General features: G+C 41.1%; 1 protein-coding gene across 1 annotated transcript in view; it reads right to left on the reverse strand.

Moving 5' to 3' along the window:
* Window positions 1-3,967: 3,967 nt before the first annotated feature.
* Window positions 3,968-20,378, reverse strand: part of LOC126383841 (transmembrane protein 164) — a 26,995-nt gene continuing 10,584 nt past the window's right edge. The window contains exons 2-6 of the mRNA XM_050034559.1: window positions 16,798-16,847; window positions 11,614-11,680; window positions 9,467-9,545; window positions 8,479-8,579; window positions 3,968-5,487 (exon numbers count right to left, since the gene is read on the reverse strand). Of these exons, the coding sequence (XP_049890516.1) occupies window positions 5,281-5,487; window positions 8,479-8,579; window positions 9,467-9,545; window positions 11,614-11,680; window positions 16,798-16,847 (504 nt within the window). The 3' untranslated portion in view covers window positions 3,968-5,280. The remainder of the gene's footprint in view (window positions 5,488-8,478; window positions 8,580-9,466; window positions 9,546-11,613; window positions 11,681-16,797; window positions 16,848-20,378) is intronic.

Here is a 20,378-nt window from a genome sequence, read left to right on the forward strand (position 1 = left end):
ATGTTGAAGCTCTTAACTCTTTGTAAACTCGTCTCATCAATCATCATTGTTGCAGCCTAAGAGCCGGGGTGTAACAGTATACAGTCACAAATCAGAGATGGGAAAAGATGTCAAAATCAAGTAGGTTTTCACTTACAAGCAACTGGCTTTGGTTTTCGGAGCAAAGATAAAAACATTAAGAGGGCATAAAGTACTGGGAAAAGTTGAAATAAATACATGCCAGATTTAAAATGTACTACAGCATAAAGAACGTGACAAATATAGCTGTCTCAGAATATAAAAAACTGTACAGTTTTGTGCAAAAGTTATACATGCAATGTGCTGAGATAATAGTCCAACATGTGCATGCATCAGTGTCTCAGTGTTGGCTTGAGAGAGAAACGGTCTCACTCTGGCAGTGATGTCAAGATGATAAAATCCAGTTTTGGTGACACCTCTAATATGTATGCCAAAACTAAGATCTGAATCAAAGATAACTCCGAGGTTTTCCACCTGTTGACGGGATTTTAGTGCCAGTTCTTGGAGTTTGGTGTTGAGTTTCTCTCTCTGAGCTTCAGGACCGATAACTAAGACCTCAGTTTTGTCCCGGTTGAGTTGAAGAAAGGTGTCTGCCATCCAGGACTTGCAACATACAACATACATTTGTGCTGGTGACAAACCCAACAGCTATGGTCGCACTGAGCTGCACATATAGGCCATGTGAGGAGCTGTGACTGTAATGAGTAGAAGGATCCCCACATGCCTGGCCTGTCGCTCTGCTAGCTCCTCCACCGAACGCCCTCAGCGCCAAGTCAGGAGAAGTCTGGGCAGGTGTATCTGAAAATACTTTGCTGTTGCCACATGATATTCAAGGCTAAGTGCTCAGAGATAGTTGAGCGGTTCAGTCTGCTGTCTGTATGAAACCACACATGAACCCAGTGCTGGCCTGAAATCAAATTCAACCAGCACTTTACTTTCTCTCCAGAGCCTGCCTCTGGGCCTCCATCTGTCTGGATACTAGATACAGATGAGTGAATGGACTTAAAGGGACAGTTCACCCCCAAAATTAAAAATACATATTTCACCTCTTACCTGTAGTGCTGTTTATCAGTGTAGATTGTTTTGGTGTGAGTTGTCGAGTGTTGGAGATATCGGCCGTAGAGGTGTCTGCCTTCTCTCCAGTATAATGGAACTAGATGGCACTCGGCTTTCACTTTAAAACTGCTGTTGTAAAAGCAGTAACTCCATCAAGTCAATTGTCAGTTTCCATTAGATTCACTTTATTTCACCAGGTTTTTATATTCTGTTGCTTTCTGGTAACAAAATGTGTCAACCTTATCAAATCCATTCCCTGTGTTGACCGAAAAACTGGCTGTTAGTCACACCAAAGCTGAGAGAACTACTGCTGCTCCACTGCCTTTCATTTACTCTCAAATAACAATTAAACCTTGTCAAGTTCATTTCATACCTATGACTACCCTGTGTTGTACGCTTCCACATCAGCAACAAGCACTTGAAGAAAAGAGCAGCATATTTTAACATACCTCTCCTCTTAATCCTCGTTCACCTTGAGGCCTCTCTGCAGCCGCTGTGATGGTTTAAGATTGGCTTCCCCTCTCGACTGCCTGTAAGGACAAGGTGCTGTAGGCCTGTGAAAACTTTCCGCAGCTCACTTCAGTCGATACGATACACTTAAAGCCTTTTACCCTGTCTGGCCTCATAGAGGACAGTGTGTCTAAACGTACATTACAAAAGCTTGAATGTCTATGAGTCATGCAGTAGCAACTTGTGCTTCACTACGCGGTGTGCTGGGACGACCTTTTATTCAAGGAATAGTTTGGGGACATCTGGGGAAATACATTTATTTGCTTTCTTGCTGTGAGTTGGATGAGGAGATTAATACCACCCTTATTCATTCAGTCATTCATTTCCTGAAACTGCTTATCCTGTTTGGGGTCCAGGAGCCTATCCCAGCTGACGTTGGGCGAGAGGCACCCTGGACAGGTCACCAGACTATCACAGGGCTGACACATAGAGACAGACAACCATTCACACTCACATTCACACCTACGCACAATTTAGAGGCACCAATTGGACTGTGGGAGGAAGCCAGAGAAAACCCACAGCCCCTCCCCCTGAGTTTGAGCCACGAACCCTCTTGCTGTAAGGCGACAATGATAATCACTGCACCACTGTGCTGCCCTACCACCTTAAGTACTATTCAGACAGGATTCGTTTTACATAGGGACTAATGTCAGTTTACCACAGGATGTCTGTAATATAATGATTCGCACGGGACAAGAAATCTCCGTAATTCTACCAGAGATGGGAGTGGTAACTCGTTTTGCTCCCTGGCGTCACCTCCCTGTCAGCATGTGCGTGCTACGTTGCTTCCTGTAAGCATCAGCTGAAGGATAATAATAATTAATGATTAGCCCAATATGAAATATTGCCCATGATCAGGATTGTGTGTACACAACGATTAGCAAAATGGATTTATATTAGGCCTACCTAACACAACCAGAAGTCTTGAGGCTCTGAAAAGTGCTTTCTTCTTGACAGTTTTGATTGGTCTCCCACATAGTGCTATGCGATCATTAGAAGAATGTCCACTATCACGACTGCCGACAACACTGAACGCTTCTTTAAGCGCCCCCATCATCGGAAAACGCGGAAAACTAGTTGTAAACGCAGAAAAATGGTTGTAAACAGGACGTGACATAATATTTACATACGTTTTTACAGAGGATCGCGTTCGCGCAGGATCAATATTACCGTTTAACAGAAGCTAAAAGTCGCCGTAATGTTTACTGACATTATCCGTAATGATTACAGACATGGCGCGTTCAGACGGGACTAAAATCCCTGGTAATAATTACTTTACCCCACGTCTCCATGTTAAACTAATCCTGTCCGAATAGGGCTTTATATATTTGTTAAATATAAAGTTGCCAGCTGGTTAGCTTAGCATGAAGACTAGTAACCGGTAACCTGGCTCTGTTCAATGGTAAAAAAAAATAAATAAATAAAAAATACACCTACCAGCACTTCTAAAGCTCACTATTCGACAGCGGTGGGACCAAGTCTTAATCCAAAACCTTGAATCCAAATGCACTCTGGTAAATGTACTGCCATTTTCATGGCAAATTAGCTCACCAATTATATAAATATTTGCCTCATTATATCTTTTTTTGTGCAATATCAAATGTCAAACAAAGTTAGAAATTGTTCTAACCCCGTCTGTTCATTTTTTGACCCACACAAAAATCAGACGAGCTACTAGTGCCAATGGGACACGCCACAAAAACGAGGGCGACAGATGCTCACTGACAGCCCCACATTGACCAACAGCCAGCCATCGGCTCAGTGTGTCAGGTCCCTTAAAGTCGAAGTTGAGCTGCAAGTCTTTTTTGATTTTGTTGAGTCTAAAATTTGCAAATCCAAGGAGTTGACACCTCTGGGTGGGAATCACCAGAGCCTCCACGATACAATAATATAACGATACTTACGTGACAATGTAATATTATTGCGATTTGAAACGTGCTACAATATGCTGAGTATTTTGATAAAATATATTGCAATTAATTACCTATTTTTAACTGTAAATTCCGTCACTGAAGGAAAACATCGTCAACATCTGTATTTTCTAATAAGATAAAGTTTTCACTCTGTTAAATCATCGTGTTTGCAGCAAAATGTATCTAGTGGACTGAAAAAGCAATTTATTTTATAATTCTAGTAGGCTACCTCAAGTTTAATTTGTATTTGTAATAATCATAATTCAAATAATAAAAAACGATACTTGGCACTGTGATGATACGATAAAAATAAAAACAAAATATCACGATACTACGATGTATTGATATTTCCCGCACCCCTACTAATTAGTATATCTTGTTTAAATTGTTCAAGAAAGATAAAAATTTTAAAAATATATCCTGAGCATGGTTAGATAAGACAAAAATAAATAAATATACACAATGAGAACTTTGAATTGAAATCACTTTTATTGTCAATACAGCACATACACTCGAACTGATAGAAATACAAAAGTCTTATCCCTTCTTTACAGTGAAGTACAGTATATGCTACAGTAAATACACACACCCCTAACACTTGAAATGACGTATACCATGACTCGAATATTCCAATTGCCAGTGATGGTTAATACTTCCTTCCAAAATGGGTCATCAATAAATGACCCAAAGTGACTTCATGCAGATCATCTGATGATTTTTTTTTTTTTTTTGTTTGTTTGTTTTTAACTAAACTGAGCCTGTGACTCATCGTCACACAGTCGTGGTGGAGTGGAGAATAACTTGAGCAATAAATTCTCTTCAAGTGTCATGATGCATGATTCCAGCCCAGATACATATTTTGCCAAGATCTTCTCCATCTTGGCAAAAAATCACATTCATTCCAACCACACGCTGACGTTTATTCCCCGCTGAATATGGTCCAATATCACAACAACATAACAAGACAGAAACATAACCTTCTCAGTTGGCAGAGGTAATAACAACACCCCAGTGTAGATCCATAAATCCTCATTCATCACTTTGAATCTCAGCACTTATACGTCCTCGTGTCCCCTGATTATCACGACTGGAATGATCTGAACGGACTGGAGACGGAAATGCAAAAGAGGCCACTAACAACTCTTTCATACCCTGTACATGTGTGTGGTGAGGTGGGAACAGAGAGACGCCATAAATAACTTTTCAGTCATGACAACACTGAAAGTTGATCATACATGACAAACAAAAAAATCCTCCGACGACAAACAAGCAAGAACTTTTACAACAGCTCACATTCACAATCTGTTTCAAAACGCACTTGAGACAAATAAAATGGCAGCTTTACCCACGGACATACAATCTAGCAGAACTACCACGCACAGAACTCAGAGTGTAACAAGATCAGTAGTGACTCCTGTTTGCTGTCCTCAAAACTTTACATTTACAAAAAGGCAGCTGGAGAAATCCTCCACAAACTCACGTACATGTCTCTGGAAACTGTTTCAGAAAAAAAAAGAGGAAGAAGAAAAGAAAAATCTGTCAATAACTACCAGCCTTAAAATGCCTATTATGTTTGTGCATGCAAGTATGGAAGCCAACTACAACACTAAAATAATGACACATTGATTCACTGGCCCTGAAATGCTCACAGATGGTAAGTCTTAAAAGATGCATTAAAACGATTTAAAAAAAAAAAAAGACAAGAAAAGAAGAAGAAGATCTCCATAATGAGAGCAGGCATTTTAGAATGAAAGGCTAGGTCTGTGCGCATCCTCGCGGACATTCAGTCGACTTTCTTGCTGCGCAGTCGGAGCGTATCCAGCAGGTATCTGCACACGGAGCCCGTGTGCTGGGAGAGGAGAGTGAGAACTTTCCCGTGAACGAGGGTGAGCAGGGTCTGGTGGCCCGTCGCCCACACCCGGTACCAAGGCCCGTAGAAAGGGTCGGACACGGCCGGGCACAGCATGTTGTTCAGGTTGACCTCGGTCGCCTGGAGGGGAGCAGAGACAGACAGGCTGAATAAGCACGAGTCCTGATGTGATGCTATTAGCAATCAGAAAAATGCCCAGTTGGATAATGAGGTTTTGGCAAATGGCGTGGTTGACTGCACGGTTTTAATTTTAGAATCATTCATTTCTGCTCAAACTATCACTAAATTGACTGAGGGATGAGTTCATGGCCTGTGAATCCTCCACAACTCCTTCTTCAACTGCTGAATGATTCATTTCATCACTGATGTTTGCATTTGTGAGCATCTTCTTTAGATTTTCTGTGTTGTTGTTTTTTTAATAGTTTAACCCTTTGAAACCTGAAAAAACTGTCTTGATTTCTTTCAAAAACATGGAAAGCAACGATGTGAAATCAAAGAAGAAATGACCCCCCAAAAAACTGGAAGAAATTTGCAATTTGTTGGACATTTCTTACCAAGTTGCTCATTGCCTTTTTTTGCCATGTTTTTGAGAGAAATGGCCCCAATGTGCTCAGGGTTCAAAGGTTTAAATACTTGCAGGAGGTGTCTGAAATACAGAGATGGGACTTTATATCTGAAAAAGATATGTATGGTAGTCAATGGCAAGTGAAATAATTTTTTTTTCCTGTTTGAATTAAGCCATAAATTACACAAATGTTTGTCAGTTTAAAAGATAATTTTGCAAGTCAAGAAAGTCGCAGTTTGTCGTAAAGCTGAGTATAGATACTAAGTATAGAGTGAATCACAATGTTTGTTAGCAATAATTTGCTGGTAGCAAATCCTTGCGTCAATCAGTTTAAGTGTCCACTATATTAAGAATATTTTCAACGCTTTACCTTGTCGCCGAGACACTGAAGTTGTTATCTCAAAGCCACCAAACTCCATTGATAAAAACAGTAATTTTACTTTGCACAACACAGGAGTTGGTCTACCGCTGCCTCCATCAGTTAGCATGTGAGATAAAGTGAAGAAAATATTCCAAATATAGCGTACACTTGAACTAACATTGATTTTATTAGGAGGCTAAAAGACATGTTGCAACACACAACAGCAACACACTTCATAAAATAAGCACAGCAGAGACATCACATCGGTCGGACCACCATGTTTAACGATATATCCTTAACTCTGTTACAGTTACGGCTGAAAATGACGACAAAATAAACAAGTTTGCTGATTTCACATATCTCCATATCTCCTCATCAATAGCCAGTTATCTAGCGGAAATGACTGCTGTTGTTAGCATGACGTCATGGCGATTGAGTGTAAGACTGTGAAAATACGTAGTTAGAAAGACTACAAAAGTCGCGTAAGTGACGTCAGAACTTGCTCTCACGCTGCAGCTACAATGATTTGTTGCTTCTAAGCTGATAAAAGCTCGGAAGTCGTTGGATAAAACACATCAGGTGACATAATGATGCATTCCTTTGTGGAACACAGATAAGTTATGCAGCTACAGTAGCTAGCTGGTGTAAATGATGTCCATCATGTGAGACCAGAGATGTGGTTCGTGAGCAGTTTCACATAAAACTAAATAGTTCTGTGACGAACCCTCAGCAAACTTTCTTGACATGTAACACTTTGTGTAATTAACGGCACATTTCAAATGTGATCAAAAGTGATGTGTCTCCCACCATTGACTACTGAACATATATTTTTTAAAATAAGGTCCCATGTGAGAGAGTGGAAGGAGAGGAACTTCACCTCTATATCTGCAGGAGGTAGTAAAACCTTCCAACATTATGCAAACCAATGCAGTAGCACTGCAGTACATACTGACTTTGTGAAGCTTTCCTGATTTAGACAGTTTGCTCTTTGCCGTCATGATAGTTTACATTTGTCCGCCGACCACCATCTATAATTTTGCAATCAGTCAGACCTTTTTTCCTCCTCTATTAACCTCAGAGACTCGCTCTTAAACTAAAGCTGATATATACTCCTAATTGGTATTCTACTCAATATGACTCACTCGTGCTGCTGCCTCTAATTTCAATGTACAGCAGGCGGACAAAATAATTGCACGTGTCACAGAGCAGGATATTAATTTTGATGTAACCAGCTGCACAAATGAGACAAAATCATGAGAATATGGAAGCAAAACAAAAGGAAAAATGACTTAGCAGTGGTCACACGTAGACCCTCGGCAACAGTCACTGGTACGGCACGTTACAGGGCTCACATTTAATACCCAGAAGTTAAATGAACATCTACGGTACGATCATTAGGACATTACGGAAATAAAATCAGAAATAGAAGCATTTCAGTAAAAGACAAACATATAAACATGATGTAAAATTGTGCTGTACATGCGTGTGTCTCCTTCCTTAAAACAGACAGTCTTACTGTCCCTTTAAAACCTGAGTATTAAAGTCCAGTAATAAATAAGTAATAAATTCCTCATATCATCGTGTTTTATATGAAAAGTTAGGACGCTGCTCCTTAACCAATAAAAGGAAGTCCATGACATGTATCTGCTCTCTGCTCTCATATAAATACGACCCACAATGTCATGTGAGGTCACAGGATATTTTAACAAGAACTGTGTGTCTGTTCACACCTCAACTGTATAGCGCTGTGTTTATTCTCGTACAACGTTCTCAGTGAGGCTGCCTGTTTAAAGAAAGGATTAAATAAATATGCAAGACTGCAACGTGAATGTATTTTGTGAATGTACATGTATTTAAATGTCTGTAAACTTGTATATATGCATAACCAATATGTACTTATTATCTTCACTGTGTTGCTTGTTCTTAAAGTTTCTATTTGAGTGTTGTGGGAAGGGTGTGTAATAAGCAGAAGTTGTAATAATAAGGCCATATCATTTACTGAAGCATGATTTCACTGCATTGTATTTCACTGTATTCCTGTTGAACAGATTTCTGTGTTGGAAAAAATGACTTATCATTCTTCCTGTAAATAAAACCAGTGTCACAAGTGATGGTGTGATCACTACATCCGCATGCTTTTCATGGTGAAGTATCACGTAATGCCCAGCAGAGGGCTCCATCTTACCAGGCCAAGGACCTGCAAGAAGAGGAAGTGGTAGAGGAACAGGATGCCGGTGGAGAGCAGCGCCCACCACATGTCCCCCAGAGGCTCGGGCTTGTACGCTCCTGCGAAAAAGACACACATAAAAGAGTTGTTTGTGGTTTAAGAGAGCGCACAAGTGTGCCAACCCTGGCCACCTTCATTTCCTTGTGTTAATGCATTTGTTACATGTTGGTGGAGCAGATGCAACTGCGACTACAGCACAGCCAGTAACAGGATGTGGTGTCAAACTGGTTTTTCCTGTTTCTTCACTGCTGGCATTCGCTAGCCAAGGGACGACATTTAATGTTCAGTGATTATGTCAGTTCGACGAGGACAATGTGTTCTTCCTTTTGTGAGGCTCCAGTGTTACATTACTGATGAACAATGAGGCCCTACATGCAGAGGTTTGACTACTGTGCTATAACCTACATAAATCTGACACTGAACAGACTTCTACCAATTGAATCTAATTTTAATAAAGCTTCAAACCTTGGATGTAATCAGTTATTGGAGTCTTACCTGTCCTTAAATGTTCCATCTTTTAAAACTCTCTTTACACATCTCATCGTTCAAGGAAAATCAGTTAGGCATGTGGGGGGGTTTCCACTAATTTCCTACTTCAAATTTACATTTTCTGCTGGAAATACTGCAGGTCCATTTCCAAACCTGCGGGATTCGTTTCCCAGTTTATGCATACACGCCTTCATGTTGTCACAATTAAGAGCACGATGTGTTTGTTTAGAATAAACAGACGACTGTGTACCTGACGTAAGCAGCGACAGCCACCACGGTTGAACAGACAAAGACAAAGCAGGTACCTACAGCGACTCAAACAGCATCAAAGGGAATCCATCCGAGGATAAGAGTCGTCATTATAGCCTTGCACGGTTGGCGTGTGAAAGGCCTTTTTATCGTGGGTGTCAATGTGATTGTAGAGAACACAGTGTAACTACTGAAGATCAACACTTACCTCCTTTCCTGAAAAGGTAAAGAGGCACCAGGTACAGCATGGAGTGCTGGATGTAGTAGATCTCCTTCTCAAACGGTAGCTGAGGAGGAGAAAAAATATTTTAATACAGAAATTTCATTAACTCAGCCCCCCCCCCCGTTGCAGCCCTGCTCAGATGTCTATACCCTGAGATAGAGAGGAAGTATAAGAATGATGTTTGTCGACAATGGTAAAATTGTGGACATGAAATCAGACTTCCTGCACTCTGTCTGCACAGTGCTCTGATGTTCTGACCTCAGACCAGCTTTAATAACCACAGCTGGCTGCAGTCTGAACTGTGCTCTGTTTGTACGAGCTGCTAGAGCTGCTTGAAAGCACGACGACAACAGAAGACAAATTAAAGAGGCGAAGCAAGGGAAGGTTCTTTTGACTCATTTTTTTTATCCATTACTCCACAGCTAGTGAGATAGAGCCATTTGGGGCCATGACAACATAGAGCTGAAGCTGACCTCAGATCAGCCCCTCAGCTGCGTCTTTGAAGTTTGAGAAGAAGATGATCGCAACATACAAAATACGGAGAACGAAATGAGATGGGAATTTTAAGTAAATTATTATAGAATAATTGTGAAAAAATTAAAAATCGAACCTAAGAAAAGGGTCTGAAATGAACACCCAAGCGAAAACGCAGGTAGGGGTTTGGGTCCCTGGAGGGAGCTTGGAGTAGAGCCGCGAAAGGGGTCAGTTGAGGTGGTTTTGGCATCTGATTCGGATGCCATCTAGGAACGACCCGTTAAAGGGGTTCCTGGCACATCCAACTGGTAGGAGGCCCCGGGGCAGACCCAGAACACGCTGGAGGGATTACATATCTCGTCCGGCCTGGGAATACCTCCAGGGTCTCCCAGGAGGAGCTGGAAAGTGCCGCTGGGGAGAGAGACGTCTGGAAGACTTTGCTCAGCCCCCGCAGCCCGGGTTCGGATATTCGGATAAGTGGTTGAAAATGGATGGATGGATTGATCGATGGGTTTGGGTTTGCCACCTTTCTGCACTGCACAGACTCTAGAGATTAGCTATGATACTTAGATTGAATGTAATGTAGCTTGCACAGCACATTTATTTTGTGCATTTTCTCAAAAGTACTTTAAAACATCAAGGTTATCTTGGTGACTTTCTTGCTTGATTAGTGGCTTTTCAGACCCTCTTAGGGACTTCATTTCCAAAAAGCAACCAGCAGCAAATTCAGCAACTTATTCAGACCATCAGGGAAGAAAGCAAGAAATAGTGCAGTCTCTATTTATTAGTTGTAGAGAGTTTTGTTGGTTATACTGATGCTCTTGCTTTCTGGATTAGAAGCACGAGAAAGCTCTCATTGCATTTAAATGTTCTGTTGAGGATTTTTCTATTGACTCTCTTATTAAGTGAAGTTGTAAAATGCTTTGCTTATCCCAAATGAATGCACAATGATGTCACAATTATGTAAATGAGCACATCACATCAGGCAATATGAAGATACTGTATCGTTCTCGAGATATAAGACTATATATTGTCTTAGATTTTTGATATCGTTGTATCATGATTTGGCATAAATTGTGTTTTTTCCCCTTGTTCCTACCACTTTGGTGGGATCTGTTCTGTAGTGGGAGCATTTTGATCATGTCAGAAGTGGACAGAGTTCAAACAGTCAAAACTTGATTTCATTTAAGCAAATAGAATTTAAAGTTAATGCATTATCTACTGAATCTGATCCTCTTCTGCAGCTGATGGTGAGAGCCTTTTATGCAGGCGGTCTCACCAGATCTAAAATGATTTCCTCAAATTTCCTTCAATAAAACAGCAGATTTCCATCATCAATCAAACTCGTGCTTTCCGGACCGACATTTCGTCTTCTGCATAGTGGAATTTATTCTTCAGATTCAGGCTCCAGTAGAGGAACTACTCTTTTTTAAACATTCATATAAATGTCATATTTTTGAGAGGAAGATAAAATGTGACAAAGTAGACAAACTACACTACACATATCAAAGCTCAGGGATAAAACCTGCTCTCCTGTTGTAGATACAGATATGGAGTACGAACACGACACCTATCGGTATTAACCTCAGAGGCAGAACAAGACCTTGCGAGATGAGAGCAGAATGAGAACAAGGCTTTGACAAGTACTGGTTACTTACCAGTCTAGTGTTGACTACAGGGAACATTAAAGCCAGTAATGCACCGTTCAGCATGTGGACCTGCAGCCTGAGAACACACAGGGAAACAAAAGTAAGCCAATGACAATCAAAAGCTCTGATGAACCTCACGTCCTCCATCACACCTGCCAGAGACTCCCAGGAACATATTAACAATAATTTCCACACTGCGTGCATCATTACATTATTGACATATTAGAAGCACAGAGGGACAGGTGGAGGGCAGGGTAGATTATGTTCTGTGTTGTTGAAAGCCAATCAGAGTCCGCCCTGATGCTGTTAGCAGCAGCTGTCTCTCATTCTCTGGCAGGGTCAGTTCCTTGTGGGAGTGTTGATTGTGAGAAGTGAGGTCACTGATGGTTCAGGTGATAAGGACCTCTCTGTCTATGAAGTGCATGTTGTAGAGACTTGACTTGATTTCTATGATGCATTAAAGGAGCAGTGTGTAGGATTTAGTGGCATCTAGTGGTGAGGAAACAGATTGCAACAAGCTGAAAGTGTTCAGTGTTCATTGTTCAGGAGGTTTTCACCATGAGCCGAATTATCCAGAGCGGTCTCCTCTTCTCCAAAACAAACAGACCAGGTGATTTAAAACGCTAAAAACACTAAATAAAGCAGTTTCACCTAAAAAAAAATAGGTGTTTTTCCGATGCTGCTCATTGTGGAGGGGATGCTAACTATGGTGGCCAACGTGAAAACACAAATCGTTCTATCTAGAGCCAATGTTTGATGTCTGTTTAGGGTTACTGTAGAAACTAGGGCTGCCCTCTAATGGTCGAGCAAATGTTAGGCGATCAGAGAGGTCATTAGTCTGCAAGATTTCATTGGTCATTTAGTGGCAGAAAAAAAGGGGAAGCTCTATTAGGAGCTGTGCCTTGTCAAAATAAATCAAAACCTATGTGACTGGACCATGTGAAAATTTAATTTGAAAGGACAGACACAGGAAGAGGCCACACTCAGCAGTCAGACAGGAGTCAGGTTACAAAGCAGTCTCAGCCGACAGATATCTTTCCCTTCTGTAAATATTCAGTCTGATAAATACTGAAAAGTTGATCATGTTCATGCAGGGCTACCCAGAGCTTTACATCTGTCCCACAGACGATAGGCCTACACACTTATAAACAGCGCCTGGAAGAAGATCAGCTCTGCACTCAGGATTTCAGGTAAATAGGCTGTACTATGCTTGTTAGGATTGCTTAGCAACCTCAGCGCAACTTGTCACCGCGATTTTGAAAGATGGCACAAAAAAGACACGAGACTAGTACCCAATGCCCGACCTCAGGTTTTCCAGGCGGTTAAAGATGCAGCATTTGTACAACATCTAATTTCCAGGGCTGGTACCTGTGGTTATTCCACAGGCTAGTTAATAACATGTCGGGCAGGAAATCCAAAGTGTGGGATCATTTTGAGAAGGTGAAGGACGAACCCAAGGTGATATGTAAACTCATCTTCATTGGTCGACTACAAACATGACGTATCATCTGAAACATGGAAGTAGCTACATGCCCATTAGCCCACAGCGTCATTAACAGGCGGCTCGCTCAGTGTGTGACGTGCACTTGTAGATAAAATATAGGCCTATATTAATGAAGGTTCATTAGTACGGTTTTGTATTTCTCTGTAATGTAGCACAGTGTTAACAATGTTACTGATACTATTCTTTCTCACACCTTCAACTCAAACCATTGTGTTGCCCCGCCCAAAATATATCATTTACCAACTGAATTAATGTTGTAAACATGCAGGCGACTAGTTGACTAATGGCCCTAAATGACGACTACTGGTGGACTAGGAAAATTCTCAGTCAGGGGCAGCCCTAGTTTTTCTGATGCTGCTTGTTAGGGAGGGGCTGCTAAGTTGAGTGGCCGACGTGAAAACACAAAGGGCTCTATCTAGAGCTAGTTTTTGGTTTGTCCGTTCAGTGTTACTGTAAAAATATGGCGGTGCAACATGGCAAACCCATGGAAGAGGACCCACTCCCTATATAGATATAAACAGCTCATTCTAAGGTAACAAAAAACAAAATAATTCTTATTTTCAGGTGATCATACACTAAAGAAAATATACTTATTATATTATATTCCATTTCTACCAATATATCCCCCTAAATCCTACACACTGGACCTTTCAGTTCCTCAAGTTCCTCTCGTGATTCTGACAAATCAGCAACTCTATTCATTTATAATTAGTGTACATTTTATATTCTAGTCTTTAGTTAGCGCACATTTTTCATCTGCTTCCGTCTCGCTCGCCAGTCAGCACGGACACATCCTGTCTGTCCCTGCAGACAGGAGGGAGTGTGATGCTTGTTCAGTTAACTTTCTGCGCATTTCTCTTAACCAACAATTATTGTAGGAGCCGCAGTATAGAAAAGCCCAGGAGCTTATGTGTCAAAGTGTGTGCCTATGTCTATCTCATGTGACTGCTCTTTTTGTCAAATGAGCCAAAGTAACTGTTGTGACAGCCAAGGTCACTGGGAAAACAGCAGTGCTGTAGGAATGTCAGTTCAAGTGAGCCCAGCTGTCACTCTGGGGGCCTCCAGACCTTTTTGAAAAAACAGTCTGCCTCATTCAAATTCAAATTCACCACATTTTATTGATCATTAGCAACCTTTACTCAGCGTTTCTCCACTTTTATATTTGTAAATTGACAAATTCAGAAAAACTTTGGTATGTGTAAGTGATAATATTAATTTTAAATTTGAGAGTTAAAGCCAGCTCCTAGCCAGACATACTTCTAAACTTGACTGTATGTATCTTAGACTGCATGTTGTCTCCAACGTTACTCTCCTGTGACAAGGTAACGGTTTAGGTTTGCTTCTCACGCAATGCTTCGTCTGCCTGGTGGATAAAAGGAGCTGAAACCAAGCACAAGGGAGGTGACTTGTGTCTTAAGTAAAGGTGGTCTCCTGTTCTTGAATACAGATTCTAGAACTTTTGTGTTTGTTCCACACAAGCTGTTGATTTCCATGACACGGTCACGCTGGATATAAGAGCTGGAGCTGCATTTATGCATGAAGAGGAGGCAGAGAGTGCAGTCAGGGATACACGGTCAGTCACATTTACAGACAATTTCACTGAGCTCTGATCACAAAAAATAAAGTGAAAAGTTCGGAAAGTGTATACCGATCCAAACATAGTGATTTTATGCCTTTGCTTGGCTGCTGCTCAGCTGCAGAACATTTAGAGATTCCAAGTCTTGCCTACTTTTTCCATATGATGTGCACGGTTTCAGCAAAAATCTACAGTTAAAATGGTGATTGTGATTCACTCAATTCAAATAAACACAAGAAGTTTGTGCTCTAGAGAAAGGATCAGCACTCAGTGAATAACCACCTAAGCCCTATGATAGGCTATTATGGCAAGGCTCAACTATACAGACCAGTGAGCAGTGATAACTAACATGTCTTTGGGGTCATCAGGTGGGAACCTCCTTTCACCAGCGTTTCGTCCAATTGGTCCCACGACACCTCCAGGAGGCTAGACAGTGATCTCTGGTGTCCTAGAGACACTCCCCTAATGCCAGGTCTCACTGCTCCCCGCACCAACCCAATAACCTCCTTTACCTTACTTACACATGGCTTTCTCAGCCCAAACAGCACTGCCACCTTCAACCAAACCCAGGCTCTGACCATGTGAGCTCCAGGTAGAGACAGTGCTGATACTACCTTTCCTAGCACATTCAATTTTATCTAATTTTATCTATTTCACACGCTACATAGCATAACTCCAATATAATCATACTGACAACATACTTCTTTCACAACAGTTTCAATGTCTACATCTGTCACAAACATGAAAAAAATCCAAAGTGTGGGATCATTTTGAGAAGGTGAAGGACGAACCCAAGCTGATATGTAAACTCATCTTCATTGGTCGACTACAAACATGACGTATCATCTGAAACATGGAAGTAGCTACATGCCCATTAGCCCACAGCGTCATTAACAGGCGGCTCGCTCAGTGTGTGACGTGCACTTGTAGATAAAATATAGGCCTATATTAATGAAGGTTCATTAGTACGGTTTTGTATTTCTCTGTAATGTAGCACAGTGTTAACAATGTTACTGATACTATTCTTTCTCACACCTTCAACTCAAACCATTGTGTTGCCCCGCCCAAAATATATCATTTACCAATTGAATTAATGTCGTAAACATGCAGGTGACTAGTTGACTAATGGCCCTAAATGACGACTACTGGTGGTCTTACTCGGGGGCAGCCCTAACACAAGGATTTTTAGTGTGAAATACTTGCAGGACCATGCTGTTGACAATGCCATGGCTTGCACGGCGCCATAAATTAGTGGAGTGTGGCGCCGGCATTAGGTATTGACGGTGTTTATGCTTCAAATACTGTGCAGTCTACTTTTCTTATCCAGCTGCAGATAAAATGCCATGTTTATAGAGACAACAACTGTGAACATCCTGAACCTGGCAGAAATCAATACAAGCATTTCACATGGGAAATACCAACAAAATGTCCCCTATGCTGATACAGTATTACGTAAACCTGTTGACAATGAGAGAGAACATCTTGGCCTGATGGCTAAATATTATTTTCCTGAAGCGATTTCCTTGCGTATTTTGTTTACCAAAGCAGAGAAACTTGTTGGAAAGTGTTTCATTAAGCTTCTTAAACCCATAATTTTATTTTTAGTTGTGGTCATTTCAGGTGAGACACAGCCACAGTACCTTGACAAAAACCGCCAGCAACTCACTGCAGCTGCTCACTATGCGATTCCCACGGGCTAAAGCAACAGAAAGTGACCCTGCTTGTATTTATTTCTGAGTAAATCCAACTGTGTGTTCACTTCCCACTGGCAAAAACACACGTCTCCTGAATAATTAACAGCCCGGACCAGAGCAGCTGTTGAGGAGAGAAGGCTGTAAATTCGTTACAATAACAAGTGATGTGACAATTGCTTTTATATGGAAATAAAATCCAGGTTTAATTCGGGTCCGTCCGCCTCATCACTTTATATTACATTCATTACATTTGTATTCATGACCTCCTATGGTAGGCTGACAATGGAGGATGGGTGACTAAGCGATGCAGAAACTGTGGTTACACTCAGCACTGCAAATGTACATTGCCAAAATACATGGTTAAATTACACTGAACACAACATTAAAGACAGGCATGAGCCACAAGTAAATACACTCACCTAAATACAACCATTGCTGTTTTTCCAGGCGGGCAGGCCAGCAGGAAGATCTGTTGAGGAAAGCACAGCGAAAGATGAGGAATCACATTATCACATTAAACCCAGTCGTTATGAAACAGCTTGAATGCTTCGAGAGCTTCTAGCGTTCGGTGCTGTTAGTGAAGGAAAATGAACAAATTGCTTTAACAAGTTTTTATTAATATAATAAGAGCAGGAGCCTTGAACAGCGCCCCTCACAGGCAACTGCAAAGTGCTTCTTGCTTCACATAAGAAAACAAAACGCAGCGTTCAGATGGGACCCGGGAGGATGGTCAAACAATTACAGTAGATTTGAAAGCATCAAAATGGCTGCCAGATGTTGGCATGAATGTATTTTATTGCCTGATTTCAACGGGGCTGTCGATGGAAACGGTCTACAACTCATTGCTCGTGGGGCAGGGAGAAGGGAAATAATCAATTTCTGTTTGAGAACAGCTCGGCCGTGGACCTATATAAACCCTGGACTGATTTGCTTTGGTTAGGCTTTATGATAATAACCCTGTTACAAATTCAAACCTTGAGCTTCCAGATTCCAAGTCCACGTTATATCAGCAGCAGAATGACAAATAATTTACCAAAAACACCCAATATATTCACAGCTCCAAGTGAAGGCTGCTCATTTTTTATTTAACATAAGAATAAGCCAGTTTAGTTTCAAATTCCTTCCTTTGAATTCATATCCTAATGCCAGCGTTATAACCGAATACAGGTTACAACGTGGATTGCCATCCAACTTCTACATGTCATCCATGCTCAGTGACTGTGCTCTTGGGGCCTGGAGGATCCTGCAAACATGGATTGCTTCGAAACACCGCCTGACACAAGAAAGAGTTGGTCCACCTGGAAATCAAAGGCTGGAAAACAGAACTACAAGAAAGCAATTTACTTGAGATCGGTTGTACAACTACCTGCTGGCCAGGGCATATGTCTCGGTGATTGATCTGCAGCACACCCATCAACTCATATTAACCTGGCACAGTAAACACAACTGAAGTTTGTCTCACAGTCGCCAGCTGTAACAAACAAAGGCTTTAGCACACAGGGCAGGATTAATTAAAGGAATATAATCCTGAACTTTAAAATGCATGTAGAAACTTTTCCTCGATACATCTTGAATCGTTTCCAGACATGTTTTTCATTAAGCACAATTATTATTATTACTATTATTTATATACCATTATATTTCTGTCGAATTGGTTTGAGCATCAAAATGCTATTTTCCCTGGCCCATTTTTTTGCCATGTGACCCAATCTTGTCTACGGCAGGATGCCACCTGCAGTTAAATGGTAAAAGACGCATCCTTTGTCTCATGTCAGAAACATCAATCCAATTACACACAGCTATCTTACATGGAACTCCAGAGTGTTTAATATTAAATAAACAGGACAGACATTATGAAATAATTACCTGTTTAAAATATATAAATGAACCAACTATTTATAAAAGAATTAAACTACTGCAAAACTTGTTTTCCCAAAGCATTATTTTGTTTTACTCATGGTGTCAAAACCTGGCCTTTCAGGCTGTGACAAAGTGGAAATTATATAAATATCAGAACATCAAGAGGCATGTGATGTATATGTACATCAGTAACGTAGTAATGTGGGGGTTGAGAATGGTGTTTGTTGTAATGTGCATAGAACAAACAAAAGGGAACAGGAGGAACAAACACAACCGCATGACCAGAGCGGTGCCTGCAGGGAGAGAAATGAAGTAAGAACTTTAGAAGCTGGGAACACCAGGAGTTACCAAGAGGCACTGATGACTGACCTGTCAATCAAATAGTGAGGGGAATTGGAAGAACACTGCTGAACAGGCATCAGCAGGGGGCACCGGTCGAGTTTTACTGGATATCTTTTTTATTTCAGCATAAACATACCCTTATTATAAAGTCTGTTTTTTGTTTCATAATGGCTTTTTTATCTGGTGACAATTTTCTTTCACGTCAAGTTTAATTTCCCACTGTTACTTTGTATTCCCTCATGTCACTTTCCATGACACCGCTCCCACCTTGCAACCAATCACACGCCCCCAGTACCAAATTTAGCCAGTTTGCACCATAGACTGTAAAAATAATGGACGTAGCAACTTTGACGTCACCCATTGGTTTGTGGACTCCTGTTTTGAAGCCTGAAGTTTGGCATTTCAGCCGTCACCATCTTGGATTTTTGGAGCCAGAAGGGACCATGTTTGGGCGAGAGGCTGCCGCTGTGGAGGAGCGAGGGATGGATCTGACTGAGGAATCAATAAAGACTTACAGTATGTGTGTGGTATTACATGGGTGTCTTATTCCTTTAGGAAGGGCAGGCATTTCCTGCTGTGTTTTTACTATGTGTTGAGGCTGCTCCATTTTTTTTTTTTTTCCACAAATTTTACCTTTAATTTAATCAGCTACAAAAACGGTTTAACAGGCACAGGAAGTTAAAAATTGGGACTTTGTAGCTGAATATGTGCAATGGAGTTCTTGCCATCAGCTCTTTTAGAAATCAACATCAACAAATGTTAACTGCTCCAGTGTTGTTTCTTTACTTGAATTTGATCATTTTTATTTTCTGGTGCAGTGTTTCGTCGAACAAGTCAATCAGATCAGAATCAGAATCAGAAACACTTTATTGATCCCCGAGGGGAAATTATTTATGTTACAGGTGCTCCTTGCAAGAGAGTAAAGATACGTGAAAATATAAGAAATTTAAACAATAGTATTTACAAATATATAGTTAAATAAACAGGAATTATTAACAAACATAAACGTAAATAAATATATATATATATACATATATATATTGTAAACTGAACAAGATTATTTACACAAACAGAATATATACAGTCAGAGGCAATATCACTCTCACCTGGTCGTCACTTCTGATGTGTGGTCAACAGTCATTAACCCATTTAACCAGAAAGTAACCCCTGGACCCTAGATCGGTCTAGCATTTCCACCGCAGACAGTGCTCTTAAATGTAGACAGGGTTGTTGCTTCTCAATACTCTGTCCAGCTTTCACTGTATTTCGTCTTCACTGGTGATGCAGAAGGAAATCTGTACAACGTTTATCATCCACAGCATGGGGTTGCACGTCGTCCGCTCATTCATTGAGCACATTTCAAGTCAACGTTCTACCTTAAAAGTTGCCAGCAGTCGGCTCAATTAATTTCTTTTTTCCTTAGTCTGCAGCTCTTGCTAGAGGCAGCAAAACATCCTTTCATTTTAGAGTTATTGTTTACTAATGAATGTATGAACAGTGGTTACATGGGCTTCAAAACCAGCCACAACCCAGCGGATCAGCGTGCTAGGTACCCCAACAGAGGGGTGACGAAAAATGGGGATGGTAAGGAACAGTTCTACAGGGTCTGCTGGGGCCAAAATCCAAGATCCGTCTTGGAACATGGAATGTCCGAACCAAACGTAAGCGTCACGTCAGCGTAGCGTCGCAGCGTATTCATTTGGGCTCCACTGACTGCGTACGGAAGCGAAACGTAGAGAAGCCAGCGGGGTTGTTTACCGTTTGCTGAGCTGAGAGGCTGCATGGAATGTTAAAGCAT

This window comes from Epinephelus moara, chromosome 3 (genome assembly GCF_006386435.1).
Source record: "Epinephelus moara isolate mb chromosome 3, YSFRI_EMoa_1.0, whole genome shotgun sequence".
In the NCBI taxonomy this organism is placed as follows: domain Eukaryota; kingdom Metazoa; phylum Chordata; class Actinopteri; order Perciformes; family Serranidae; genus Epinephelus; species Epinephelus moara.